This window comes from Moschus berezovskii, chromosome X (assembly GCF_049115385.1).
Source record: "Moschus berezovskii isolate FMDL1 chromosome X, NW_MosBer_1.0, whole genome shotgun sequence".
NCBI lineage: Eukaryota > Metazoa > Chordata > Mammalia > Artiodactyla > Moschidae > Moschus > Moschus berezovskii.
The window spans coordinates 147,646,883-147,673,721 of record NC_142488.1 but is presented as its reverse complement, the minus strand read 5'-3'; the positions used below and the strand labels follow the sequence as shown (position 1 = coordinate 147,673,721).

The window sequence follows — 26,839 nt, the reverse complement described above, 5'->3', positions numbered from 1 at the left end:
TAGTGAATATAACAAAAAAGAAATAGACTTCCAGATGTAAGGAAGAAACTAGTGCTAACCAGTGGAGAGAAGTGGGCAGGGGCAATATAGGGGCAGAAGAATAAGAAATACGAGCTAGTACAATAAATAAGCTACAAGGATATATAGAACCACGCAGGGAATATAGCCGATATTTTGTAATAACAGTAAATGGAGCATAATCTTTAAAACTTGTGAGTCACTATGTGGTACACCTGAAACTTGTATGGTACATCAACCATAACTCAATAAAAAAGAAGAAAATTTTTTAATAAAAACTTTAATTAAACAAACTGAAAACTAAAAAAAGCGATAAATGTATATATGATGAACTATTATTCATCCATTAAAAAAGAAGGAAAAACTAGCATTTGTGACAATATGGAGGAACCTGAGGGCATTATGCTAAGTGAATAAGCCAGATGAAGACAAATGTTATATGGAATCACTAATATGCAAAATCTTTTTTTTTTAAAGAAAAGAAAAAGTTGAACTCTGAAACACATAGTAGAATGACGGTTATATCATGTTTTGTAATCTGCTTTGGGCTTCCCTCATACTCAGGTGGTAAAGAATCTGCCTGCAATGCAGGAGACCCAAGTTCAGTTCCTGGGTTGAGAAGATCCCCTGGAGAAGAGATAAGCTACCCACTCCAGTATTCTTGGGCTTCCCTGTTGGTTCAGATGGTAAAGAATCCGCCTGCAATTCAGGAGACCCCAGTTCGATTCGTGGGTTGGGAAGATCCCCTGGAGAAGGGAAAGGCTACCCACTCCAGTACTCTGGCCTGGAGAATTCCCTTGGGGTCACAAAGAGTCAGATACGACTGAGCAACTTTCACTTCACTTTTGCTCACTTAATGATGTATCTGATATTTTTCTATGTCAATCAACATAGATGAACATCATCATTTTAAAAGACTGGTTAGTATTCCATGCTAGGGATACTGCAGTACCCTTGGATTGTTAAAGACCTCTTGTCTATTGAAGCCAGAAGTGTGCTCCTCACCCACTTTTGATTGGCTGGGCTGTGTCTCTCTGGGTTACTGTGATGGGAACTAGCTCCAGGATTGAAGATTAGCCTAAAAGTTTAATCAATTCTATGAAACCCCTGGGTATATCACTGAGGTTGTAGACAGGTCTGTAGATTTGTATTGATCACTCTCAAACTTGACCAGGCATGTTATGCTTGTGTCAGAAGCTGGAGTAAGAGATTGGCAGCTGTGTCTCCAAGGGAATTATAATTTAATTTTCTTTGCATCTCTGGTTATATCTCCTTTCTTATTTCAAATTATATATACATATATTAGATAGAATTTATTTTTATTTGGTTACTTAATTGAGGTTTTTCGAACTCTCATTTAACCTCTTGGATTGAAATTTATTAATTACTATAATGAAGAAAACTGATCGCCGAAGAATTGATGCTTTTGAACTGTGGTGTTGGAGAAGACTCTTGAGAGTCCCTTGGACTGCAAGGAGACCCAACCAGTCCATTCTAAAGGAGATCAGTCCTGGGTGTTCATTGGAAGGACTGATGCTAAAGCTGAAACTCCAATATTTTGACCACCTCATGCGAAGAGTTGACTGACTGGAAAAGACTCTGATGCTTGGAGGGATTGGGGGCAGGAGGAGAAGGGGAAAACAGAGAATGAGATGGTTGGATGGCATCACCGACTCGATGGACGTGAGTTTGAGTGAACTCCAGGAGTTGGTGATGGACAGGGAGGCCTGGCATGCTGCGATTCATGGGGTCGCAAAGAGTCAGACACGACTGAGCGACTGAACTGAACTGATAATGATTTAATTTATTTTTATTCACACATTTAATACAAAAAGATGTTATCATTAAAACTTTCAACCAGTACAGATATAACTAAAGTTCTTCTTGACACTATTCCCAATTCCAGGTCTTTCTCAGAGTATGGTGGATGTCATTCCAAACCTGTTTATGGAGTTTCATTTCCCCTTTTCTCACCCATTACTGTCTTTGTCAGGGAGAGGGAGGATTAGATTTAGCTAAGTTATAACAAAATGGTTGTCTGTGGAGGCCTTACAAATAACTGAGAAAAGAAGAGAAGCAAAAAGCAAAGGGGAAAAAGAAAGATATAAGCATCTGAATACAGAGTTCCAAAAAATAGCAAAGAGAGATAAGAAAGCCTTCCTCAGTGATCAGTGCAAACAAATAGAGGAAAACAATAAAATGGGAAAGACTAAAGATCTCTTCAAGAAAATTAGAGATACCAAGGGTACATTTCATGCAAAGATGGGCTCGATAAAGGACAGAAATGATATGGCTCTAACAGAAGCAGAAGATATTAAGAAGAGGTGGCTAGAATGCACAGAGGAACTGTCCAAAAATGATTTTCATGACCCAGATAACCACAATGGTGTGATCACTCAGCTAGAGCCTGACATCCTGGAGGGCAAAGTCAAGTGGGCCTTAGGAAGCATCACTAATAACAAAGCTAGTGGAGGTGATGGAATTCCAGTTGAGCTATTTCAAATCCTAAAAGATGATGCTGTGAAAGTGCTCCACTCAATATGCCAGCAATTTGGAACACTCAGCAGTGGCTTCAGGACTGGGAAAAGTCAGTTTTCATTCCAATCCCAAAGAAAGGCAATGCCAAAAAATGTTCAAACTACCTCACAGTTGTATTTATCTCACACAACAGCAAAGTAATGCTCAAAATTCTCCAAGCTAGGCTTCAATAGTACATGAGCCGAGAACCTGAGAACTTCCAGATGTTCAAGCTGGATTTAGAAAAGGCAGAGGAACCAGAGATCAAATTGCTAACAGCCTTTGGATCATAGAAAAAGCAAGAGAATCCCAGAAAAACATTTACTTCTGCTTCATTGACTATGTTAAAGCCTTTTAACTGTGTGGATCACAACAAACTGGAAAATTCTGAAAGAGATGGAAATACCAGACCATCTTACCTGCCTCCTGAGAAATCTGTATGCAGGTCAAGGAGTAACAGTTAGAACTGAACATGGAACAACAGACTGGTTCCAAAGTGGGAAAGGAATACGTCAAGGCTGTATATTGTCACCTTGCTTATTTAACTTATATATAGAGTACATCATGTGAAATGCTGGGCTGGATGAAGCACAAGCTGGAATCAAGATTGCCGGGAGAAATATCAATAACCTCAGATATGCAGATGACACCACCCTAATGGCAGAAAACAGAAAGGAACTAAAGAGCCTCTTGATGAAAATAAAAGAGGAGAGTGAAAAAACTGACTTAAAACTCAACATTCAAAAAACTAAGATCATGGCATCTGGCCCCATCACTTCATGGAAAATAGATGGGAAACAATGGAAACAGTGACAGACTTTATTTTCTTGGGCTCCAAGATCACTTCAGATGGTGACTACAGCCACAAAATTAAAAGACACTTGCTCCTTGGAAGAAGTTCAGTTCAGTGGCTCAGTCATGTCCAACTCCATGAACCACAGCATGCCAGGCCTCCTTGTCCATCACCAACTCCTGGAGTCCACCCAAACCCATGTCCATTGAGTTGGTGATGCCATCCAACCATCTTATCCTCTGTCATCCCCTTCCCCTCTGCCCTTAATCTTTCCCAGCATTAGGGTCTTTTCCAGTGAGTCAGTTCTTCACCTCCAGTGGCCAAAGTATTGGAGTTTCAGCTTCAACATCAGTCCTTCCAATGAACACCCAGGACTGATCTCCTTTAGGATGGACTGGATGGATCTCCTTGCAGTCCAAGGGACTCTCAAGAGTCTTCTCCAACACCACAGTTCAAAAGCATCAATTCTTCTGTGCTCAGCCTTCTTTATAGTCCAACTCGCACATCCATACATGACCACTTGAAAAACCATAGCCTTGACTAGATGGACCTTTGTTGACAAAGTAATGTCTCTGTTTTTAATATGCTGTCTATGTTGGAAGAAAAGCTATGACAAACTTTGACAGCATATTAAAAAGCATAGATAATACTTTACTGATAAAGATCCATATAATCAAAGAAAGCTGTGGTTTTTCCAGTAGTCATGTATGGGTGTGAGAGTTGGACCATAAAGAAAGCTGGGTACTTTAGAATTGATGCTTTTGAACTGTGGTGTTGGAGAAAACTCTTGAGAGCCTCTTGGACAGCAAGGATATCAAACCAGTCAGTCCTTAAGGAAATCAGTCCTGAATATTCATTGGAAGGACTGATGCTGAAGTTGAAGCTCCAATACTTTGCCACCTGATGCGACGAACTGGCTCACTGGAAAAGACCCTGATGCTGGTCAAGATTGAAGGCGGGAGGAGAAGGGGATGACAGAGGATGAGATGGTTGAATGGCATCACTGACTCAATGGACATGAGTTTGAGCAAGCTTTGGGAGTTGGTGACGGACAGGGGGCCTGGTGTGCTGCAGTGCATGGTCGAGAGTCGGACACGACTGAGTGACTGAACTGACTGAAGTTATAACAGTGGAATTTTTAGTCAATAACCTGATTTAAATTATTCATTTCAACTCCAGTTATGGTCTACTGTAGCCCAACATGATTTTATAAAATCAAAAATATGCTTTACATATCATGAAATTAGGTTCTTGTATCCCATGTCTTCATTTTTTTTTTAAATATACTTCTTTATTTCAGTAGAAAAAAATCCCTAATCACTTCTTGAGAATGGCTGAATTAGAGGTAGATACTTTGAATCCTTGTATATTAGAAAATCTTTTTATTCACATTTCCTGTTTGAATGATTATCAGGCTGCACATAGAATGCAATGTGCATTAATTCCAAAATGTCTGAACACGGGAAGATTTTGCATGGGCATCCTATTGTCTAATAGGGCTCTGTGAAATATACTTTGAGAAAATTTTTCGGTTAAGATTTTGCTTCTGTAACTTGATAAGACCATTCATTTACCTGATGGGTAGCTTAGTAAAGGTGTGTTTGTTTCCATTTGTGCTTATGCATATACTTCATCACCATAAAATTCTTTCATTCAGATAATCCTGTTCATATTAGAAATTAATATTCTTAGCACTGTGATGAGTTATTATGTTATTTGTATCCTAAACCTAAGTCCTGCTCCCTTATGGTTACTCATCCTACACATTGGTCATAGTGGATGCTTGGCGTTGTGCTGTGTGATTTGAGTGCATTATTAGATACTTCATTTATAAATATTTCATTTATAATATAATAAATATATAAATAAATATAATAAAATAAATATTTCATTTATAAATTTGAAAACTTGAGCTCAGAGACCTCAATTGACTTGCTTAAAGTCACACAGCTGACTTGTAAAATTAAATAAATTGTAGCGCTGGGACTTGACCCCAGGCAGTGAGGAGGAAATGACAACCCACTCCAGTAATCTTGCTGGAAAAATCCCATGGACAGAGGAGCCTGGCAGGCTACAGTCCATGGGGTCGTACAGAGTTGGACATGATTGAGCGACTGAGCACTGAGCTCATAATGTTACTGTAAAACCTACAGCACTGTGCTGTATAGCAAAAACAGCTGGCCTATGTAAATTTTCCAGAATTAAGTCACTGTCATCACCCAAGTTCTATGTGAATAGTAAGACTTGCCATTCTTGTGTATGTTAATTACATTTCTCTATTTTTATGCCAATATATATTCATTTAAAATCACAGCCCTTTCTTGTGGTCACAAAGAGATATGCCACAACAGCAACAATGCAGAAACCACTTTTACTATCATTGTTGGACTACTGTTACATGTGTCTGGCATTTAACATAACAACTGGCAATATAATGGTACTAAGTAGTATTTTTTTTTTTCATTTTTCTGGGAATGTAAGAGAACCTCTAGCACAGATCTTGCTTGTGACTTGAGTTATAAGTAATCAGAGTCTTATTCTTCCTCATCTCCAGGTCTGTGGGTTCTGGGGTGCCACAACTCAGACTTTCGGAACAGAGGCATGACAGCCTTACTGAAGGTTGATAGTTGTGACAGGAACGTTGGTGATTATTATGACACATATGAAGATATCCCAACCTTCTTTCTGAGTGAAAACAATGTCATTGAACCCAGAAGCTTCTCCCAGAATTCAAGGTACCCTAGCACTAGGCAAAAGCAATTCAAACCCACCACGACTCCAGAAAATGACGTGGAGAAGATTGACCCTCAGTCTGGAGAGAAAAGGCAGATGCTTAAAGAACGAAGTGTCTCCTCTAGTGATTTGTTGATGCTCTTGGGACAGAATCCTACTCCACATAGATTATCCTTATCTGATCTCCAAGAAGCCAGAAATGAGGCTACTGATCATTTACCTGGACCAACAGAAAGAAACAAGGGCCCATCCCCATCTGAAGTGGCACATCTCGGACCAGAGCTGCGTCACAGTGGAGAAAGAGTATTTACTCAAGAGCCAGAACTGCCACTAAGATTAAATGAGAATTTAGGAATAACTATAATGTCAGAGTTGAATAAACTTAATTTAAAAATTTCAAGTTCATCAAACAATCTAATGCCTTTACCAACAATTCCATCAGACAAATTGTCAGCAGGTACTGAAAAGACCAGTTCCTTCAGACCCCCAAATATGCCAGTTAATTTTAATAGTCAGTTAGGTGCCATTGTATTTGGCAAAAATTTATCTCATGTTATTGGGTCACATGTACCTTTGGGCTTGAGTAAAGAAGATAATGATTCCAAGTTGTTAGAAGCAGCTTTAATGAATAGTCAAGAAAGTTCACTGGGAGAAAATGTATTATCAGTGGAGAGTGATAGGCTATTTAAAGAGGAAAGAGTTCATGGACCTGCGTCATTGACCAAAGATGATGTTTTATTTAAAGTGAATATCTCTCTGATAAAGACAGACAAGGCACCAGCTAACTCAACAACTAATAGAAAGACTCACATTGATGACCCAACAGTATTAATTGAGAATAGTACATCAGTCTGGCAAGATATTGTAATAGACAGTAATACCAACTTTCAAGAAGTGAATTCTTTGATTCATGATGAATTGTTCATGGACAAAAATACTACATCTTTTGGACTAAGCCATATGTCAAATAAAACTAATTTATCCAAAAAAAGGGAAATGATCCACCAAGAAAAAGAAGGCCCTGAGCCACTAGATACAGAATATCCAGATACACCATTCTTCAAGACTCTGTTTTTGCCAGATTCAACAAATGTGATAAAAAGGACCCATGGCAAGAACTCCCTAAGCTCTGGGCAAAGGCCCAGTCCAAAGCAATTAACATCATCAGTATCAGAAAACTCTCTGAAAGATCAGAATGTCTTATCAGAAAAGAATAAGGTAGTAGCAGGAGAGGATGAATTTAGCAAGGACACTGGTCTCGAAGAGATGATTCTTCCAAATAGCGAAAGCATAGTTCTTACTAACTTGGCTAATGTCCAAGAAAATGATACAGAAAATCAAGAAAAAAAATCCCAGGAAGAGATAAAAAGGAAAGAAACATTAATCCCCAAGAATGCAGTTTTGCCTCAAGTGTATACAGTGATTGGAACTAAGAATTTCCTGAAGAACCTCTTTTCACTAAGCACTAAGCAAAATGTCGGAGGTTTAGATGAAGAGACATATACTCCAGTACTTCAAGACAACAGGTCATTAAGTGATTCTGCAAAAAGAGCTGGGATTCATGCAGCCCATTTCTCTAAAGGAAGGGTGGAAGCAAACGTGGAAGGCTTAGGGAATCAAACAAAGCAAATGGTAGAGAAATCTCCAAGCACTACAAGACTGTCTCCTATCCCAAGTCAGCAGGGTGCAGTTTCTCACCGTGATAAGCGGGGTTTGAAACAATCCAGACTCCCACGAGAAGTAAAGCTTGAAAGGGGGGTAACTCTGAATGACACCTCAACTCAGTGGTCCAAAAGCATGAAACATTTGACCCAGGGCACCTTCACACAGATAGAACACAACAAGTTGGAGAAAAGGACCATTACTCAGTCCTTCTTACCATATTGTTCTCTGAGGAGTCATAGGTCAATTAGACCTACAGATGTGACCAAGATCCCACCCCAAGATAACTCTTCTCATCCTCCAGCATCAACCTATGGTTATAACTTGGGGGCAAGTCATTCTGGGGTCCAAGAAACCAGTCATTTCTTTCAAGGAGCCAAGAAAAATAACCTTTCTTTAGCCTTCCTAACATTGGAAGTGATCGGAAGTCAAAGAAAGAGCAGCACCTTGGGGAAACAGGCTGCAAATCCACTCATGTACAAGAAACTTGAGAACATGTTTCTCTTGAAACCAGGCTTTTCTGAAGCATCTGGGACAGTTGTTCATCAGGAAGACTTGCCTACAAAAGCTAGCAAGGTTTCTCCTGCCCACCTGGATCTCAGGGAAGAGATCTTCCTTCAGAAAACGCAGGGACTTGTTAAATTGAATAAAGTCTACAGGCCTGGAAAAGTGCCATCTCTGAAATGTACAACAGAAAGCTCTGAAAAGATTCCCTCCAAGCTGCTGGGTCCCCTTGCTTGGGATAACCAATCAGCTACCTTGATACCAAGAGAAGACTGGAAATCCCTAGAGAGGTCACATAAACTCACATCTTTGAAGACAAAAGATATCACTTTGCCCCTGGACCCTAGAGAAAACTATCATTCAAAAGCAATAACAAATGAAGGAGAAGATAAGGCCCAAAGAGAAGCTCCCTGGCCAAAGCAAGGAGGGACTGGAAGGGCGTGCTGTCAAAATCCACCAATCTTGAAACGCCATCAAAGGGAGATAACCCTTACTACTTTTCAGCCAGAGCCAGACAAAACTGACTATGATGATACTTCGTTGATTGAAACAAAGAGAGAAGATTTTGACATTTATGGTGAAGATGAAAATCAGGACCCCCGCAGCTTTCAAAAGAGAACACGCCACTATTTTATTGCTGCAGTGGAGCGGCTCTGGGATTATGGGATGAGTAGATCCCCCCACGCACTAAGAAACAGGTATGGGTCCATTGATTATTCCTTTGTGCTACTGTTGTGACCTTTGACTTGACCAGGTGCTGAAACAATAGGGAAGGCACAATCAATCTGCAACAATGAGACTCCAAAGACTGTTTTATAGAGGAAGCTGAGAAGCAAATGGGAGGTTAGCTGGTGACACTAACAATGAGGGTTGCTGCTGCTGCTGCTGCTGCTATGTCACTTCAGTCGTGTCCGACTCTGTGTGACCCCATAGATGGAAGCCCACCAGGCTTCCCCATCCCTGGGATTCTCCAGGCAAGAACACTGGAGTGGGTTGCCATTTCCTTCTCCAATGTGTGAAAGTGAAAAGTGAAAGTGAAATCGCTCAGTCGTGTCTGACCCTTAGCGACCCCGCGGACTGCAGCCTACCAGGCTCCTCCATCCATGGGATTTTCCAGGCAATAGTTCTGGAGTGGCTTGCCATTGCCTTCTCCGAACAATGAGGGTTACAGGATGGTAAATCCAGGAAGCATGAAACTCTTACTCTGTTGGGATGGAGAAGAAGAGGGGTCTACAAAAGGGTAGAGAGGTCAGAGTTAAGAAGCAGCCACATGGAACAGGAAGGAAGTCAGCCTCACCTAACAGCTTATGAGCTGCCAGGTAAGGCTTAATCTCCTGAGTGCGCCCTGATAGACACAGCAGGAAGCAGTGAAGTGTGTGGTAATGAGGAGGTGGCAGGGGAGGTCATTTTCCAAAGTACTGGGGATCCAGAGGGCAAAATGGGAGAATTTCAGTGTTAAGGGAGCAGAAGGAGGTAGGGCAAGGGAGAGAACACACAGAGAAATTTGGAAGATTAACATAAGGAGAGTGAATCAGCCAACAAATATTTATTGAGCACCTGCTACATACCAGGCACTTGTGCAGACACTGGAGAATAGCAAAGCAGGAGCTTATATTCTGCTGGGAAAAGCAAAAGGCAATAAAGTAGTAGAAAACTAAATAAGGGAATCTTGGTGCTATTCAAAAGGTAGAATTGAATGATATGGTAGAGAGTGACAGGGGGTGTTACTTTCGCTGTGGTGGTCAGAAACATTCTCTTTGTGGAGTTGATGCCTAAATGATGATAAGAGGTCAGCTAAGGACTTCCCTGGTAGTCCAGTGACTGAGACTCCACAGTCCCAATGCAGGGTGCTGAGGTTCAATCCCTGGTCAGGGAACTAGACCCCACATGCCACAAATAAAGATCCCACATGCTGCAACTAGGACCCAGTGCAGCCACATAAAAAACAAACAAACAAACAAAAACGAGGGCTGCTAACCAAAGTTTGAGAGACGACATTTTCAGCAGAGGGAACAGGAAATGCAAAGGCCTTGCAAATGAAACAAGTTTAGTATGCTTGAGGAACAAAAAAGGACCAGCATGAGTGGAGTACAGTAAAGAAGTGTGTGCAGGGGTAGGGCAGAGGTGAGTGACCACACCATTGTGGTTATCCAGGACATTACTGCCTTTTTTGTACAGTTCTTCTGTGTATTCTTGCCACTTCTTCTTAATCTCATCTGCTTCTGTTAGGTCCATACCATTTCTGTCCTTTATTGTGCCCATCTTTGCATGAAATTTTCTCTTTGTATCTCCAGTTTTCTTGATGAAATCACTGGTCTTTCCCATTCTGTTGAACAGGGTGGTGAGGGTGAAAGTAAAAAGAAATGTAAGGATGTTGAGTATAATTTAAAAATAAGCAGAGAAGGCTTGCTGTTAGATTGAGGATGGGGAGGAATGGTGAGAGAAAACTGAAAAATGTTTCTTTTTTGTCCTGAGCAACTAGGTGGATGCTGGTGACATTTAATGAGTTGTGGAAGGCATGAAGCAGAACAGATTTATTTGAGGAGACACTCAAGGGTCTGTTTTGTACATATTTAATTTGACATGCCTACTAGATATCCAAGTTCAGATGTTGAGTAAGCAGTTTGATATATGAGTCTTGAAACCAAAGAAGTGGTTTGTGTTAAAAGATACCAATTTGAGCGTTATAATCATATTACTAACATTCAAATAAGATTTAATGGGATGATAATGGAGTAGAAGTAGCTATAAACCATGCCCACTTTCAGGGCTACATCCTCAAAGTAATGGTAAACCAGTTAAACTTGTATTTCACTGACTTATAGCCCAGTTTTCGGTCATGTGTACTGACCATGAAATCCCTATCCTTGATCATAATTTAAGGAAGTCTTGAATTGGCAGTGCCTGAAGACATCTGGTAGAATGCATAAAACCTCTCGTAGAAGAAACCAAAATTCTAGGCCTCAGGTTATTTTCACAAATATTCGAGATACAATTTCCAGAACACAAAAATGCTGAGTACAAAACAAGAAAAGTAAGCCAGAGGCCACAGAAACAATAGAGAGTCAAATACAAACTCACAGACTGAAGATCTCAGAATCACCAGATACAATTAAAACACTAATGCATCATGTAGAAAGAATTGGTGAAGTAGTAGGTAAATAAAAAGAAATAATATGACATGCAGAATACAGAGATTTTTAAATGTAATATAGAAAAGATAGTAAAGATTTTGTGTTCTAAGTCACTTTAGTCATGTCCGACTCCTTGCGACCCCATGGACTGTAGCCAGCCAAGCTCCTCTGTCCTTGGCATTCTCCAGGCAAGAATACTGGAATGGGTTGCCATGACCTCTTCCAGGGGATCTTCCTGATCCAGGGATCAAACCCGCATCATCCAGCAGTGGCCACAGGGCTGGAAAAGGTCAGTTTTCATTCCAATCCCAAAGAAAGGCAATGCCAAAAAATGCTCAAACTATCACAGTTGCACTCATCTCACACACTAGCAAAGTCATGCTCAAAATTCTCCAAGACAGGCTTCAACATTATGTGAACCGTGAACTTCCAGATGTGCAAGCTATATTTAGAAAAGGCAGAGGAACCAGAGATCAAATAGGCAACATCCGTTGGATCATCAAAAAAGCAAGGGAGTTCCAGAAAAATATCTACTGCTTTATTGACTATGTCAAAGCCTTTTACTGTGAGGATCACCACAAACTGTGGAAAAATCTTAAAGAGGTGGTAATACCAGACCACCTGACCTGGCTCTTGAGAAATCTGTATGCAGGTCAGGAGGCAACACAGAACTGGACATGGAACAACAGACTGGCTCCAAATTGGGAAAGGAGTACGTCAAGGCTGTATATTGTCACCCTGCTTATTTAACTTATATGCAGAGTACATCATGAGAAACACTGGGCTGGATGAAGCACAAGCTGGAATCAAGATTGCCAGGAGAAATATCAATAACCTCAGATATGCAGATGACACCACCCTTATGACAGAAAGTGAAGAAGAACTAAAGAGCCTGTTGATGAAAGTGGAAGAGGAGTGTGAAAAAGTTGGCTTAAAGCTCAACATTCAGAAAACGAAGATCATGGCATCTGGTCCCATCACTTCATGGCAAATAGATGGGGAAACAGTGGAAACAGTGGCAGACTGTATTTTGGGGGGGCTCCGAAATCACTGCAGATGGTGACTGCAGCCATGCAATTAAACCATGCTTGCTCTTTGGAAGAAAAGTTATGACCAACCTAGACAGCATATTAAAAAGCAGAGACATTACTTTGCCAACAAATGTCCCTCTAGTCAAGGCTATGGTTTTTCCAGTAGTCATGTATGGATGTGAGAGTTGGACTATAAAGAAACCTGAGCACTGAAGAATTAATGCTTTAGAACTGTGGTGTTGGAGAAGACACTTGAGAGTCCTCTGCAAGGAGATCCAACCAGTCCATCCTAAAGGAAATCAGTCCTGAATGTTCTTTGGAAGGACTGATGTTGAAGCTGAAACTCCAGTCCTTTGGCCACCTGAGGCAAAGAACTGACTCATCTGAAAAGACCCTGATGCTGGGAAAGATTGAGGGCTGGAGGAAAAGGGGATGACAGTGGATGAGATGACTGGATGGCATCACCCACTCAACGGACATGAGTTTGAATAAACTCCAGGAGTTGGTGATGGACAGGGAGGCCTGACATGCTGCCATTCATGGGGTGGCAAAGAGTCAGACACGACTGCGTGACTGAACTGAACTGAATTGGCAGGCAGGTTCTTTACCACTAGTGCCACCTGGGAAGCCCAAAGTTTGTAGCCTACTCTATTTTCCAAAGATGGATGTGCCAAGATATCCTGTCCTACATGCTTCTTGTACAATGTGACCTTGCCATTCTCCCTTTGAAAAGGTAGTCTAATTTCCCTCCTTTTGATCTGTGCTGGCAACAAATAGGATGTAACAAACATGTGATCTGTAAATATAGTGGAAGTGATGCTATGTGATTCCCAATGCTATCTCAGAAAGTACAGATGTACCGATGTGAGAGTTGGACCATAAAGAAGGCTGAGCACCAAAGAATTGCTTTCAAGTTGTGGTGGTGGAAAAGACTCTTAAGAGTCCCTTGGACTGCAAGGAGATCAAACCAGTCCATCCTAAAGAATATCAACCCTGAATATTCACTGTAAGGACTTATGCTAAAGCTGAAGCTCCAATACTTTGACCACCTGATGTGAAGAGACCCTGATGCTGGGAAAGATTGAGGGCAGGAGGAGAAGGGGATGACAGAGGATGAGATGGTTGGATGGCATCACCGACTCAATGGACATGAGTTTGGGTAAACTCTAGGAGTTGGTGATGAACAGGAAGGTGCTGCAGCCCATGGGTCACAGAGAGCCGAACACCACTGAGTGACTGAACTGAACTGATGTCCAAAACATCAATAAAGAAGTTGACTCTTAAACAACACCAGTTTGAACTAAGAAGGTCAACTTGAATGTATTTTTCAGTAGTAAATACTACAGTACTACACAGTCTGAGGTTGGTTGCATCCTTAGATACCAAGGAACCAAGGATAGAGAGGGCTAACTATAAATTATACTCAGATTAATCTCTTTGTTGGTCAAGGGTCAACTGTAGAAGATTTGAACATAATTAACAAAGCACACCCAGGGACTTCCCTGATGGTCCAGTGGTTGACAATCCACCTGTCAATACAGGGGACATGGACTCTACCCCAGTCTGGGACAATTCCACATGCCTTGGGGCAGCTAAGCCTATGCACCACAACTACTGAGCCCATGCTCTAGAACTCATGCTCCGCAATAAGAGAAGCCACTGCAATGAGAAGCCCACACTGCAACTAAAGTAACCTCCACTCTCTAAAACTAAAGAAAGCATAGAAGCAGCAGTGAAGACCCAGAGCAGCCAAAAATAAGCAAATAATAAAAGAATCACACCCAGGAAGTGCATCTTTAATATTTTTTCCAGTTCACATGGAGTATTTAATAAAGTAGGTCATATGCTGTGCCACAAAACAAGAAATTTTAATTCATTACAAATATATATAAGGTGTCATATATGTAAAATAGAAATAAATTACCTTATCTTGAGAAAGAGTATCTACAAAAATGTACACCAAGCATCATATTTAATGCTGATCCATTGAAAGCTTTCCTTTAGATATCAGGAACAAGTCACCACTTTTCATTATCATCACTTCTATTCAGTACTGTACTGAACACGCAAGCAGTTAAAACACTGGAGTACCAGGGAAGTCCCTAGCCAAGACCCTCTTGGATAAAAGGAACAGGATGTGAAGAATTGCTGTGTAACACATTGAGATTTATTTTAAAGCTATGGTAATGTAAGAGCTGGACCATAAAGAAAACTGAGCACCAAAGAACTGATGCTTTTGAACTATGGTGTTGGAGAAAACTTGAGAGTCCCTTGGAATGCACGGAGATCAAATCAGTCAATCCTAAAGGAAATCAGTCCTGAATATTCATTGGAAGGACTGATGCTGAAGCTGAAGCTCCAGTCCTCTGGCCACCTGATGTAAAGAACTGACTCATTGGAAAAGCCCCTGATGCTGGGAAAGACTGAAGGCAGGAGGAGAAGGGGATGACAGAGGATGAGATGGTTGGATGGCATCACTGACTGGATGGACATGAGTTTGAGCAAGCTCCAGGAGTTGGCAATGGACAGGGAAGCCCAGTGTGCTGAAGTCCATGGGGTCATGAAGAGTCAGACACAGCTGAGCGACTGAACTGAACTGAGAGTAATAATTGGCATAGGAATAAACAAATAAGTCAGTGAAACAGAACAGGAAATGCAAAACTAGATTCACACATATATAGGCATTTGACTTATGAAAAAGGTGTCACAGAAAAGCAGTTTTCAATAAATGTGCTGGAAATATTTGATATCCATATGGAAAAACATTAAATTGGATCCCTAATTCATACCACGCTCAAAAATCCACTCACAGTGGGTTCCAAGTCTAAATATAAATGTAAAACCATAAACCTCTTAGAAAGAAAAAATAAGAGAATATCTCAACAATGTCAGGGTAAGAAAAGAAAGAGAATTGATATCAAGATACAAAAATAATTAACTATGAAAATTTTAAATAAATTTCACTACATTAAAATTACAAACTTATGCTCATCAAGAGATAACAAAAAGGGAATGAAAAATTAACCACAGAAGGAAAGATGTTTGCAGCACAAAAGACCATCAAAGACTTACATCAAGAATATATAGAGTATTCCTTTGAATCAATAAGAAAAAAAATCAGATTACTCAGTAGAAAAATTGGCAAAATATAGGGGGAAAAAAACAAGCTTGTGTAGGTGTACTACAAAAGAGGAAATCCAAATGGCTACTACCCATAATAAAAGATGCTTAATTAACTTCATTATTAACCAGGAAATGCAAAACAAAACCATATACACACTGCTATCTAACCACTAGAATGGCCCAAAATGCAAAAACACAGTCAATATCAAGTGTCTATGAAGATTTGGAGCAAATGGAAGTCTCATACAATGCTGATGAAAATGGAAAATGATACAACCACTTGGGAGAACAGTGTGGTAGTATCTGCCTGGGCTTCCCAGGTGGTGCTAATGGTAAAGAACTAACCTGCCAGTGCAGGAGACATAAGAGACACAGGTTCGATCCCTGGTTTGGGAAGATCCCCTGGAGGAGGAAATGGCAACCCACTCCAGTATTCTTGCCTGGGAAATCCCATGGACAGAGGAGTGTGGCGGGCTACAGTCCAGGGGATCACAAAAAGAGTCAGATACTATTTGGAGACTAAACAACAACAGTATCTACCAAAGCTGAACATATGCATACTCAGCAATTCCACTCCTAGATATGTGCCCAACAGAAATGCATATATATGTTAATCAAAAGACGTGTATTTGAAGATTCATAGTAGGACTATGTATAAGCACCAAAAATTACAAATGACTCCAGTGCCCATGATTGTGTTATATTTGCAGAATGGAATACTATACAACAATACACATGAACAAACTGTAGCTACACACAATGTAGATGAATCACAACTATAATGCTCAGTAAAAGAAGCCAGAAACTAAAGAATGTGTGCAATATAATTCCATTTGCATACTTCAAAAACAGCCAAAAATAAACAATATGCTTTAGATATGTAGACATAATTGGTACAATTATGAACAAAATGAAATAAATATAAACATCAGAATGGGGTTTACTTTTAGTGGGAACAGAAAGGATGTGATTGGAAAGGCAGATAACAGTGAGTCTTCTGGGTTTTTGGCGAAGTTCTTGATCTTGGTAGTGGTTGCATTTTTGTACGAAAAGCATTTATGTTTCATGCACTTTAAGTTCACAATTTTAACAGAATTTTAAAAAGTGAAGAAAAGTAGCCCAAGGACTGAACACTGAGGCTCTCATATTTAGAATATGTTTATAAACCCTACATCCATTCAACATTCAACATATATTTTCTGAGTACCTACTGTGTGTCACGGAGAAGGCAATGCCAAGCCACTCCAGTACTCTTGCCTAGAAAATCCCATGGATGGAGGAGCCTGGTAGGCTGCAGTCCATGGGGTCGCTACGAGTCGGACACGACTGAGCGACTTCACTTTCACGCATTGGAGAAGGAAATGGCAACCCACTCCAGTGTTCTTGCCTGGAGAATCCCAGGGACGGGGGAGCCTGGTGGGCTGCCGTCTATGGGGTCACACAGAGTCGGACACGACTGAAGTGACTTAGCAGCAGCAGCAGCAGCAACTGTGTGTCAGGCACGTTTTCCAGTGGCTGAGAGTACACCAGTGGACAAAACAGACAAACCCCCCTACTTTCATGGATCTCACATGCTAGAGAAGCCTGAAGAGTATGTCAAGGGGGACAGAGTGATTAACTATGGAACATGTTACTTAGATGTCGAGTAAGACGAGGACATAACAAAACTGACTACTTTGGGTTTTTTATTTTATTTTTTTTACTGGAGCCTAATTACTTTACAATATTATATTGGTTGGTTTTGCCATACACTGACATGAATCCGCCCCGGGTGTACATGTGTTCCCCTTCTTGAACCCCCCTCCCACCTCTCTGCTCCCCTTATCCTCCCTCCGGGTCATCCCCATGCACCAGCCCCAAGCATCCTGTATCATGCGTCGAACCTGGACTGGTGATTCATTTCACAAATGATAATATACATGTTTCAATGCCATTCTCCCAAATCATCCCACCCTCACCTCTCCCACAGAGTCCAAAAGACTGTTCTATACACCTGTGTCTCTTTTGCTGTCTCATATACAGGGTTATCATTACCATCTTTCTAAATTCCATATATATTCGTTAGTATACTGTATTGCTGTTTTTCTTTCTGGCTTACTTCACTCTGTATAATAGGCTCCAGTTTCATCCACCTCATTAGAACTGACTACTTTGATAAGCCACTTGCATGTATAAGGGCTTCCATGGTGGCTCAGACAGTAAAGAACCCACCTGCAAAGGTTTGATCCCTGGGTCAGGAAGATCCCCTGGAGAGGAAAATGGCAACCCACTCCAGTATTCTTGCCTGGAGAATTCCATGGACAGAGGAGACTGGCATGCTGCAGTCCATGGGGTTGCAAAGTGTCAGACATGCCTGAGTGACTAACACACATTGCATGATTTGGATACCACCTAAATATGGATGATCTTCATCCAGACCCCTTTTCTGGACTCCTGATCTCTGTGTATTTGCCAGTACAAATAATATGTATCCAAACTGTTTACCCCAACCTACTCCTCTAGGGTTCTTCAGCTCAATGAATTGCATCACCATCCATTCATTTGCCCAAATCAGAAATCTAGACGTTATCTTTAATCCCTCTTTATCCCTTCCCCTCCCCATGACACTTCCAATTCATCATCAGTTCTATCAAATGCATCTCATTTCTACTCACCTAAGCCATGAGGATATTGCTTTTCCTCTGCTTTTTTTCACCAGGTCTCAGAATGGAGGAGTCCCTCAGTTCAAAAAGGTGGTATTTGAGGAATTCACTGATGGCTCCTTTACTCAGGCCATATACCGTGGACAACTAAATGAACACCTGGGACTCTTGGGACCATATATAAGAGCAGAAGTGGAAGACAATATCATGGTGAGTTGAGGACAGTGGAATTACAAGAAAATTGACCCATATATGCTTTTTTAAATTTCTGATTATAAAAATACTGTTTTCACACTTTCAAAAAGGTTTAAAGTATAGAAGATATGAAAATTGAAAAATAACCCCATAATTATCATTTTTCTGTATGTTCTTATGTTTTTCCTATGTATTCTCTTTATGTATTCAAAATTATACAGTTCATCATTCTACTTCTTTTTAAATAAATGTTATAAACATTTCTTATGTTATTAAAAACACTACATATGTTTTTCAACTGAAAGAATGTTAGTTCATTATATGATTTTATGGTTTATTTAACTATTGTTCTTTGAACAACCTTTTAGATAGTTTCTCTTCTATTTACTGTTTAAGTAATGATGTTATCACAACTCTTTTTCCAGGATAAAATTCCAGAAGTGCAATGTACAGGAACATTTTAAGACTTTCTCTAACAAATTATCTATTAATGTTCTTTGCATAATTGAAATTTTTGGAGTGAATGCTTTACTTGTTAATTTGTATAACCATATATATTGTAGATCATTGATATATTAATGATCATTGGTCATTTTAGTGAATAATATTTTTCCAAGTTTATTTTCTTTTAATTTTATATATGTTGTGTCTGACTCTTTATGACCCCGTGGACTGCAGCCTGCCAGGCTCTTCTCCAGGCAAGAATACTGGAGTAGGTTGCCATGCCCTTCTCTAGGGGATCTTCCTAACCCAAGGATCGAAGCCACGTCTCCCACATTGCAGGCAGATTCATTACTGTCTGAGCCGCCAGGGAAGCCCAATTTTATATATAGTGATTTTTAAAATAAAATATAGAACAGTCTTTGGGACTTGTGGGAGAGGGTGAAGGTGGGATGATTTGAGAGAATGACATTGTAGCATGTATATTATCATATGTGAAATGAATCACCAGTCCAGGTTCGACGCATGATACAGGATGCTTGGGGCTGGTGCACGGGGATGACCTGGAGGGAGGATATGAGGAAGAGGGAGGTGAGAGGGGGGTTCAAGAGGGGAAACATGTACACCCGGGGCAGATTTGTGTCAATGTATGGCAAAACCAACCAATATATTAATGTAAAGTAATTTGCCTCCAATAAAAAAAAAATGAGAAACCAGAACTATAAAGGTGGCATAGAAATACAAAAATAAATAAATAAATAAAATATGTTTGAAGTTTTAGGTAGTAACCCATAAATCTTTCCTTTATGATACTTTGATAGCTTTTATGTTTATAAAAATCCTTCCCTATACAGAGATTTATTTTCTTAAAATCACCTGTGCTTTCTTCAACTTTCTTTTACAGTTTAATTTCTTAACATTTAACTTTTTAATTCCCATAGACTAGAATTTGCTTTGGTGCACTGTAAGAGCCAAAGATAAACGTAGTTTTATTTTTTTTCTAGAAACAGTCATCCATTGTCCCAACTGATTGTTTACAGGAAGGATATAGAAGGATCTAAAATTATAGGATTGTGAGTGAATTTATTCTGACTTGAATTTTACTTTCCATACATCCCATGAAAATGTATAACTTTTTAATTTGAAAAAAAAGTTTTGTATAAAGAGCATATGTAATCATCCTGGCATTTGTCATGAAGAACTTTAAGTGCATCAGTTCCTGGGGTTATGGTCCCTTAAAACCCCTGTGGTCATATTTTCTCTTTTACTTTAGAATTTCTTTCAAGGATTTAGCAATTTTCTCCTTTGTAACTGTGAGTTCACGTGTTAAAGACTGTGGAAATGAAAAATGTCTCAGTTTCTTTCACAAATCTTTAGGTTTGGGTTGTAATAACATACCGATTCCTCCAGGTATTGAAAACCTGGATAACACCCCCTAAATAGGCATTGCTATTAGGGATGTAAGAACTTTACAAGATCCTAAAACATAATACTTGCCTTTTATTCTCTTGCTCTGCAGGTTACTTTCAAAAACCAGGCCTCTCGTCCCTACTCCTTCTATTCTAGCCTTATTTCTTATAGCGGAGATCAGAGACAAGGAGCAGAACCTCGAAAAAAGTTTGTCAAGCCTAATGAAACCCAAAGCTACTTTTGGAAAGTGCAGCACCATATGGCACCCACCAAAGATGAGTTTGACTGCAAAGCCTGGGCTTACTTTTCTGACGTTGATCTGGTAAGCAGGTCTCCTTTATGCTGGCCCTTTCCTGCTTTGAAAGAAAGAACTTCCCTGGCAGTCTCATGGTTAAGACTCTGTGCCTCCACTGCAGGGGACACAGGTTCAATCCCTGGTCAGGAACTGAGATCCCACATGCCCTGAGGTGCAGCCAAAAAGTAAAGTGTTGAAAAAAAAAAAAGAAAAGGTCTTCATGTCAGTTGCTAAGAAGTGTGGTATTTATCCCCAGCATAATGGTAAGTTTTCAATAGGGGAGGTGTCAGCATATTTATGTTTTAGACATATCACCCAGGAATCCACTAAAGAGGAAGAATTGTCCTGTGGGAAGCTGCAGAATGGGGTGAAGGGTTATAAAAGCTGATGAGAAATCCCCTCTGGTTCCTGAGTAGGAGAACGTTCGCTCCTAGAACTAGTGTCTTTCCTTTCAGGAAAAGGATGTGCACTCAGGCTTGATTGGCCCCATTCTGATCTGCCGTGCGGACACGCTGAGTGCTGCTCATGGGAGACAAGTGACAGTACAGGAATTCGCTCTGTTTTTCACCATTTTTGATGAAACCAAGAGCTGGTACTTTGCCGAAAACATGGCAAGGAACTGCGGGGCCCCCTGCCATGTCCAGCCGGAGGACCCTACTTTTCAAGAAAAGTATCGCTTCCATGGTAATACAGTCCACACCCAAATCTCATTCGCCATGAAGTGAGCCTGGAGCCTGAGGCTGGGATGTTGTACGATTTGAGAGTATATGGATGAAAGTGCAATCTTCCTAGGAATCCATCCTCTTGGCTAGAATGGAGGCAAAGACCCTAGCACAATAGACATTAACAGCTTTCTCTGTGTTCTTTCTCCAGCAATCAATGGCTACGTGATGGATACACTCCCTGGCTTAGTCATGGCTCAGCATCAAAGGATTAGGTGGTATCTGCTCAGCATGGGCAGCAATGAAAATATCCATTCCATTCATTTCAGTGGCCACGTGTTCACTGTGCGAAAAACGGAGGAGTATAAAATGGCGGTCTACAATCTCTACCCGGGTACAAACCAGTTTGCGCTCTGTCTTCGACTTCCTGTGCTTGCTAAGGAGCTCCTTTCAAGGTCTAGGCCCTGGGGATATGTCCCTTGAACAAAGCAGAGAGATCATAAAGAACTTAGCAAACGAACATGATCATTTCAGATACAGATAATGCGCTGTAAAGGAAACAGAGCAGAATCAATGGACAATGGATATCCCAGCACTTTCCTAGGAAAAGAGGATTTGTCTCCCAACTCTAATCCCACAGGGCACCAATAGTGATTGGTTCCAATCACTAATTGGAATCACCAATTAGTGATTCCCAAAGAGTGATTGGTTTATGTATGAAGACCATATTTTGATTAAACACTGCTACCACTGTTGATTGAAACAGAATATCATCTTATTTCTCGAATGTTCCTTTAAAACAGGTTCTGAACTTCCCTGATGATCCAGTGGCTAGGTCTCAGTGCTTCTACCGCAGGGCGCACAGTTTTGATCACTGATCAGGGAACTAAGATACCATATACCTCACAGTGCAGGCAAAAAAGAAGGAAGAAGAAAAAACAGGTTTAATAGTGGAAGTAAATTCTGTTTCTGTGTAAAAATTCTGATAAGCCCAGTGACTTTTCTTGATGACTCTTAAGTAATGAACAGGCTTGCAGTCACTCCACATCACAAAGAAAATTCAAGTCAGACATCATAACGTCCACTTCAACACATTAATCAAAGAAAAAATTTCCCCTTTTTTTTTGGCTGTGCCACACAGCATGTGGGATCTTAGTTCCCTGACCAGGGATGGAACCTCTGTCCCATGAAATGGAAGCATGGAGTCATAACCAGTGGACTGCCAGAGAAATTCCATTCTTAATCAAAATTCTGAATTTCCTTTTATAAGGTTTTATTCTAGATTTTCAGCAAAAGGCACCTCCTTCTGGGTTTCATGACAAGTGCTCTGCTTTGGCATTCAGTGGGCCCTTTCACTCTGAAATCATGCATTTCATTCTTAAGCTTCTGGGGATTTTTCTCCTTATCATTTCTCTGATTCCCGCCCCCCACATTTGTTTTCTTTCCTTGCAGAACTTTCATTAGAAAAGTCTTGGACTTCTTCATCTTCTATGACTCAGTTTCCCTCATTTCCTTCTGTTACTTGCCTTTTTGCATTATGTCCTTAGGTTTCTTTTCCAAATCACTAATTTGGCCGTTAGCTTTGGAACTTGACTTCAACTTCAGTATCTCCTTCTTATGCTTATTATGCTTCCCCCTCCACCCCTGGATGGTTGCTGCTTTGAACCGTAGCATGGAGTGGGGAGAGGTAAGGGATAGCACCACTGCCTGCACCTGGCAGATATTTAAAGTGAACATGAAAAGCCAAAGTGCAAGTTGCTCAGTCGTGTCTGACTCTTTGCAAGCCCATGGACTATAGTCCATGGGATTCTCCAGGCCAGAATACTGGAGTGGGTAGCCTTTCCATTCTCCAGGGGATCTTCCCAGCCTGGGGATCAAACCCAGGTCTCCTGCATTGCAGGCGGATTCTTTCCCAGCTGAGCCACCAGGGAAGCCCAAGAAGACTGGAGTGGGTAGCCTAACCCTTCTCCAGTGGATCTTCCTGACCCAGGAATTGAACCAGGGTCTCCTGCACTGCAGGTGGATTCTTTAGCAACTAAGCTATCAGAGAAGCCTGGCAGATATTTAAAGAGGACTCTTTCTGTGGTGGGGTACTTTCAGGGGCTCTGCAGAAACTCCTTTGGGGGACCCTCTTACATGAAATCCTCTTGACTTGGTTGGTTCCACCTTTATTCTGGATGGTCACTTGTCACTCAGCCCTCAGCCCCTCAACATTCACCTCTAGCTTCTTGCTCCTGGGGTTACTTTACTCATCGAGGCAGGGAGACCACATCTTGTCAATGAGAAATCCACCTCTGGCTCTGCCAAGCCTTGAGAGTGCAGGCCAGTCCTAACACAGTAGCTTTCTCCCGTCTCCACCCCCAAAGCGTCTGGGTACCCTTTGTCTCCCATTCTCCGGGGTCAGGACTTCACCTCCAATGTCTCCAGCTGCAGAGGTTACATCACAGGCACTTTGGTTCAAAGAGTGGTGCAACTGACTTGGCTAGATCTCCTTTGATGTTCTGCATAAGCTGATATATCTTATGTCTGTTTTGGTGAAAGGAAGTCACTTTTCTGCCTTCTGGTTTTGCTAAGGTGTCTTTGAGACGGTGGAAATGCTACCATCCAAGGCTGGGACTTGGCGGATAGAATGTCTTATTGGCGAGCACCTACAAGCTGGGATGAGCACTCTCTTCCTGGTGTACAGCAAGGGTGAGTGGCACTGGGCACTCGACCGCTTTCCACCTCCCACAAAGGGTGGCCTTTGCCAAGAACTACATACAAGCTCACAGTCATTACCAAATCTAAAATGAATATTGCGGACAGAAATCAGAATCCTCAGAGAGAGTGGATCTGCTTGAAGCTTTGAACACTTTAACACTGAAGTCCCAAGAGCTCCAGGAGCAAATTTTGAAGCTTAATTTTGGTCCCGTTATGAAGTGTAACTCTCACATATCATGTGGAAGAAGTTGAGTTTTAATCCTAGCAGGACGAGAACCACTGGTATACTTATGTATGGACCCTAGATTTCAGTTCAGTTTAGTCGCTCAGTCGTGTCCGACTCTTTGCGACCCCATAGACGGAAGCACGCCAGGCCTCTCTGTCCATCACCAACGCCCGGAGTTCACTCAAACTCATGTCCATCGAGTCGGTAATGCCATCCAACCATCTCATCCTCTGTCGTCCCCTTCTCCTCCTGCCCTCAATCTTTCCCAGCATCAGGGTCTTTTCCAATGAGTCAGCTCTTCGCATCAGGTGGCCAAAGTATTGGAGTTTCAGCTTCAACATCAGTCCTTCCAATGAATACCCAGGACTGATCTCCTTTAGGATGGACTGGTTGGATCTCCTTGCAGTCCAGGCAACTCTCAAGAGTCTTCACCAACACCACAGTTCAAAAGTATCAATTCTTTGGCACTCAGCTTTCTTTATAGTCCAACTCTCACATCCATACATGACTACTGGAAAAACCATAGCCTTGACTAGGCAAAGTAATGTCTTTGCTTTACTCAGCTGCAAAATCTGAGTAGTTCTAGTGCCTTCCTGTTGGAACTAATTAAATGAGATAGTACAATAAAAATCTTGCATCCAGTTCTTGCCATGTAGTAAACACTAAAAAATATGAGCATTTCTTGGTGTTCTCATTGACCTGCATTTGTGAAGCTCTATTGCTGCACTTCTAACGATTGTGCTTCCCTGGTTTGATTTCAGAGTGTCAAATTCCACTGGGAATGGCTTCTGGACGCATTAGAGATTTTCAGATTACAGCTTCAGGACAATATGGTAAACAGTATTCCTTTCTATCAAAGCACTGAGCTCATTATATGTTTTTTTTATTTCTGTTGGAAAGATTCAGATAAACAATCCATCTTCATGTTTCTATAAATTCTACTCCATAGGTGCCTCTCAGTCTATTTTCTCTTCTCACCCAAGTAATGCCTCTGCCTCTTTAAATGTCCTGCCTGCCTTCCACATGGCTTCCCTTCAATCCATTCTCTTCGCTGTAGCAAGAAGCTGCATTTTTCTCAAACTGTAGCCCACAGGTCACATCCAGTCCATCACCTGATTTTGTACGGCCTTCAAGCTAAGAATTCTTTTTCTATTCTTAAATGATTCGGGAAAAAACAAAAGAAGAATATTTCATGATGTGTGAAAATTATATGAAATTTTAATTCCAGTGTTCATAAAGAAGCCACACTTGTTCATTTACAATTATCTGTGGGCACTTTCACTGTGTGTGTGTGTGTTAGTTGCTCACTTATGTCCGACTTTCTGCAACCCCATGGACTGTAGCCTGCTAGGCTCCTCTGTCTATGGTATTCTTCAGGCAAGAATACTGGAGTGGATTGCCATTCCCTTCTCCAGAGAATCTTCCCCACCCAGGCACTGAACCCTGGTCTCCTGCATTGCAGGTAGATTCTTTACCATTTGAGCAACAGGGAAGTCTCTGTAGCTTTCACTCTACAACAGCATTTAAATGTCACAACACCAGATGATAAAGGCTAAATTATTTACAGAAAAAAAAGTTTGCCAAATTCCATTTTAGAGAGGAAAAAAACATTTGAAAAAGATGTTAGAGAGTTATATACCAAAATAGTACTATTTTTCTTTGGGTGGATGATGTTTTATACTTCTTTTTTTTAACTTATGTTTTCTTTTTATTTCTAATTTTTCTCCAGTGAACATAGATTATGTAATAGAGAAATAATATTAATTGATGGTGCTGGTGACATATTAGTATTAGCTAACTAGAGGTACAAACAACAAACTTACTAAATCTTAGAAAATAAAATAGACAAGAAGGACAAGCCAAACACTTCAGTAGTCATTGATACTACTCTGCTTTATACCTTTGTCTTCACAGCTAGGATTAACCTTTCTCAAGAGAGTAATTTTATTCCTATGTGTCCAGGACCAACCCAGCTGAATCTAATCTCTCTTCCCTTTCTCGAGCAAAGGACAGTGGGCTCCAAAGCTGGCCAGACTTCATTATTCTGGATCAATCAACGCCTGGAGCACCAAGGATCCCTCTCCTTGGATCAAGGTTAGAAAATGCATTGTATTCCATCACATCACACATTCCTTTCGCAACCTGTATACCTCCTTCCTGCCTAAGTCATTTTCATCAAACCCCAAGTAATAGACGAAGAAAGAACTGTCCTGTATACCTCCTTCCTGTATACCTGTATGTCCTGTATACCTCAACTGTCCTGTATACCTCAATGTCCTGTATACCTCCTTCCTGCCTAAGTCATTTTCATCAAACCCCAAGTAATAGACGAAGAAAGAACTGAAGAACAGAGTGGCTCACGATTTGTACCAAAAGAGTCAGGACTGAAAGACTCAGGAATAGAATTGAGTGCCCTGTGTTTTGTATTTTAATTATTTTTGCTGCACTGGGTCTTGATTGCAGTTTTTTTCTAATTGTGGCAAGCGGAAGCTGCTCTCTAGTTGTGTGGAGACTTCTCACTGTGGTGGTTTCTCTTGTGGCAGAGCACCAGCTTCAGTAGTTTTGGTTCCCAGGCTCTATAGCACAAGGTCAGTAGTTGTGGCTCATGGGCTTAGCTGTCCCGAGGCACGTGGGATCTTCCGGGACCAGGGATCAAACACATATCCCCTGCACTGGCAGGCAGACTCTACCACTGCACCAGCAGGGAATCCCTACACTGTGTTTTTAATCTTTCTACTGGGATTAGAATCTCT

The 26,839-nt window shown here is 41.0% G+C and overlaps 1 protein-coding gene across 3 annotated transcripts in view; it reads left to right on the top strand.

The window, feature by feature from the left end:
* The window catches only part of F8 (coagulation factor VIII), a 159,150-nt gene that overhangs the window by 101,872 nt on the left and 30,439 nt on the right, over positions 1–26,839 (top strand). For 2 of the 3 annotated variants that reach the window (XM_055393490.2, XM_055393489.2), the window contains 8 exons: positions 5,883–8,925; positions 18,214–18,367; positions 20,313–20,525; positions 20,954–21,182; positions 21,372–21,554; positions 23,735–23,851; positions 24,848–24,919; positions 26,095–26,180. In XM_055393490.2, coding sequence (XP_055249465.1) covers positions 5,883–8,925; positions 18,214–18,367; positions 20,313–20,525; positions 20,954–21,182; positions 21,372–21,554; positions 23,735–23,851; positions 24,848–24,919; positions 26,095–26,180 — 4,097 coding nt within the window. Of the gene's footprint in view, positions 1–5,882; positions 8,926–18,213; positions 18,368–20,312; positions 20,526–20,953; positions 21,183–21,371; positions 21,555–23,734; positions 23,852–24,847; positions 24,920–26,089; positions 26,181–26,839 lie in introns of all 3 variants that reach the window. The other variant, XM_055393491.2, reaches the window with a different exon arrangement.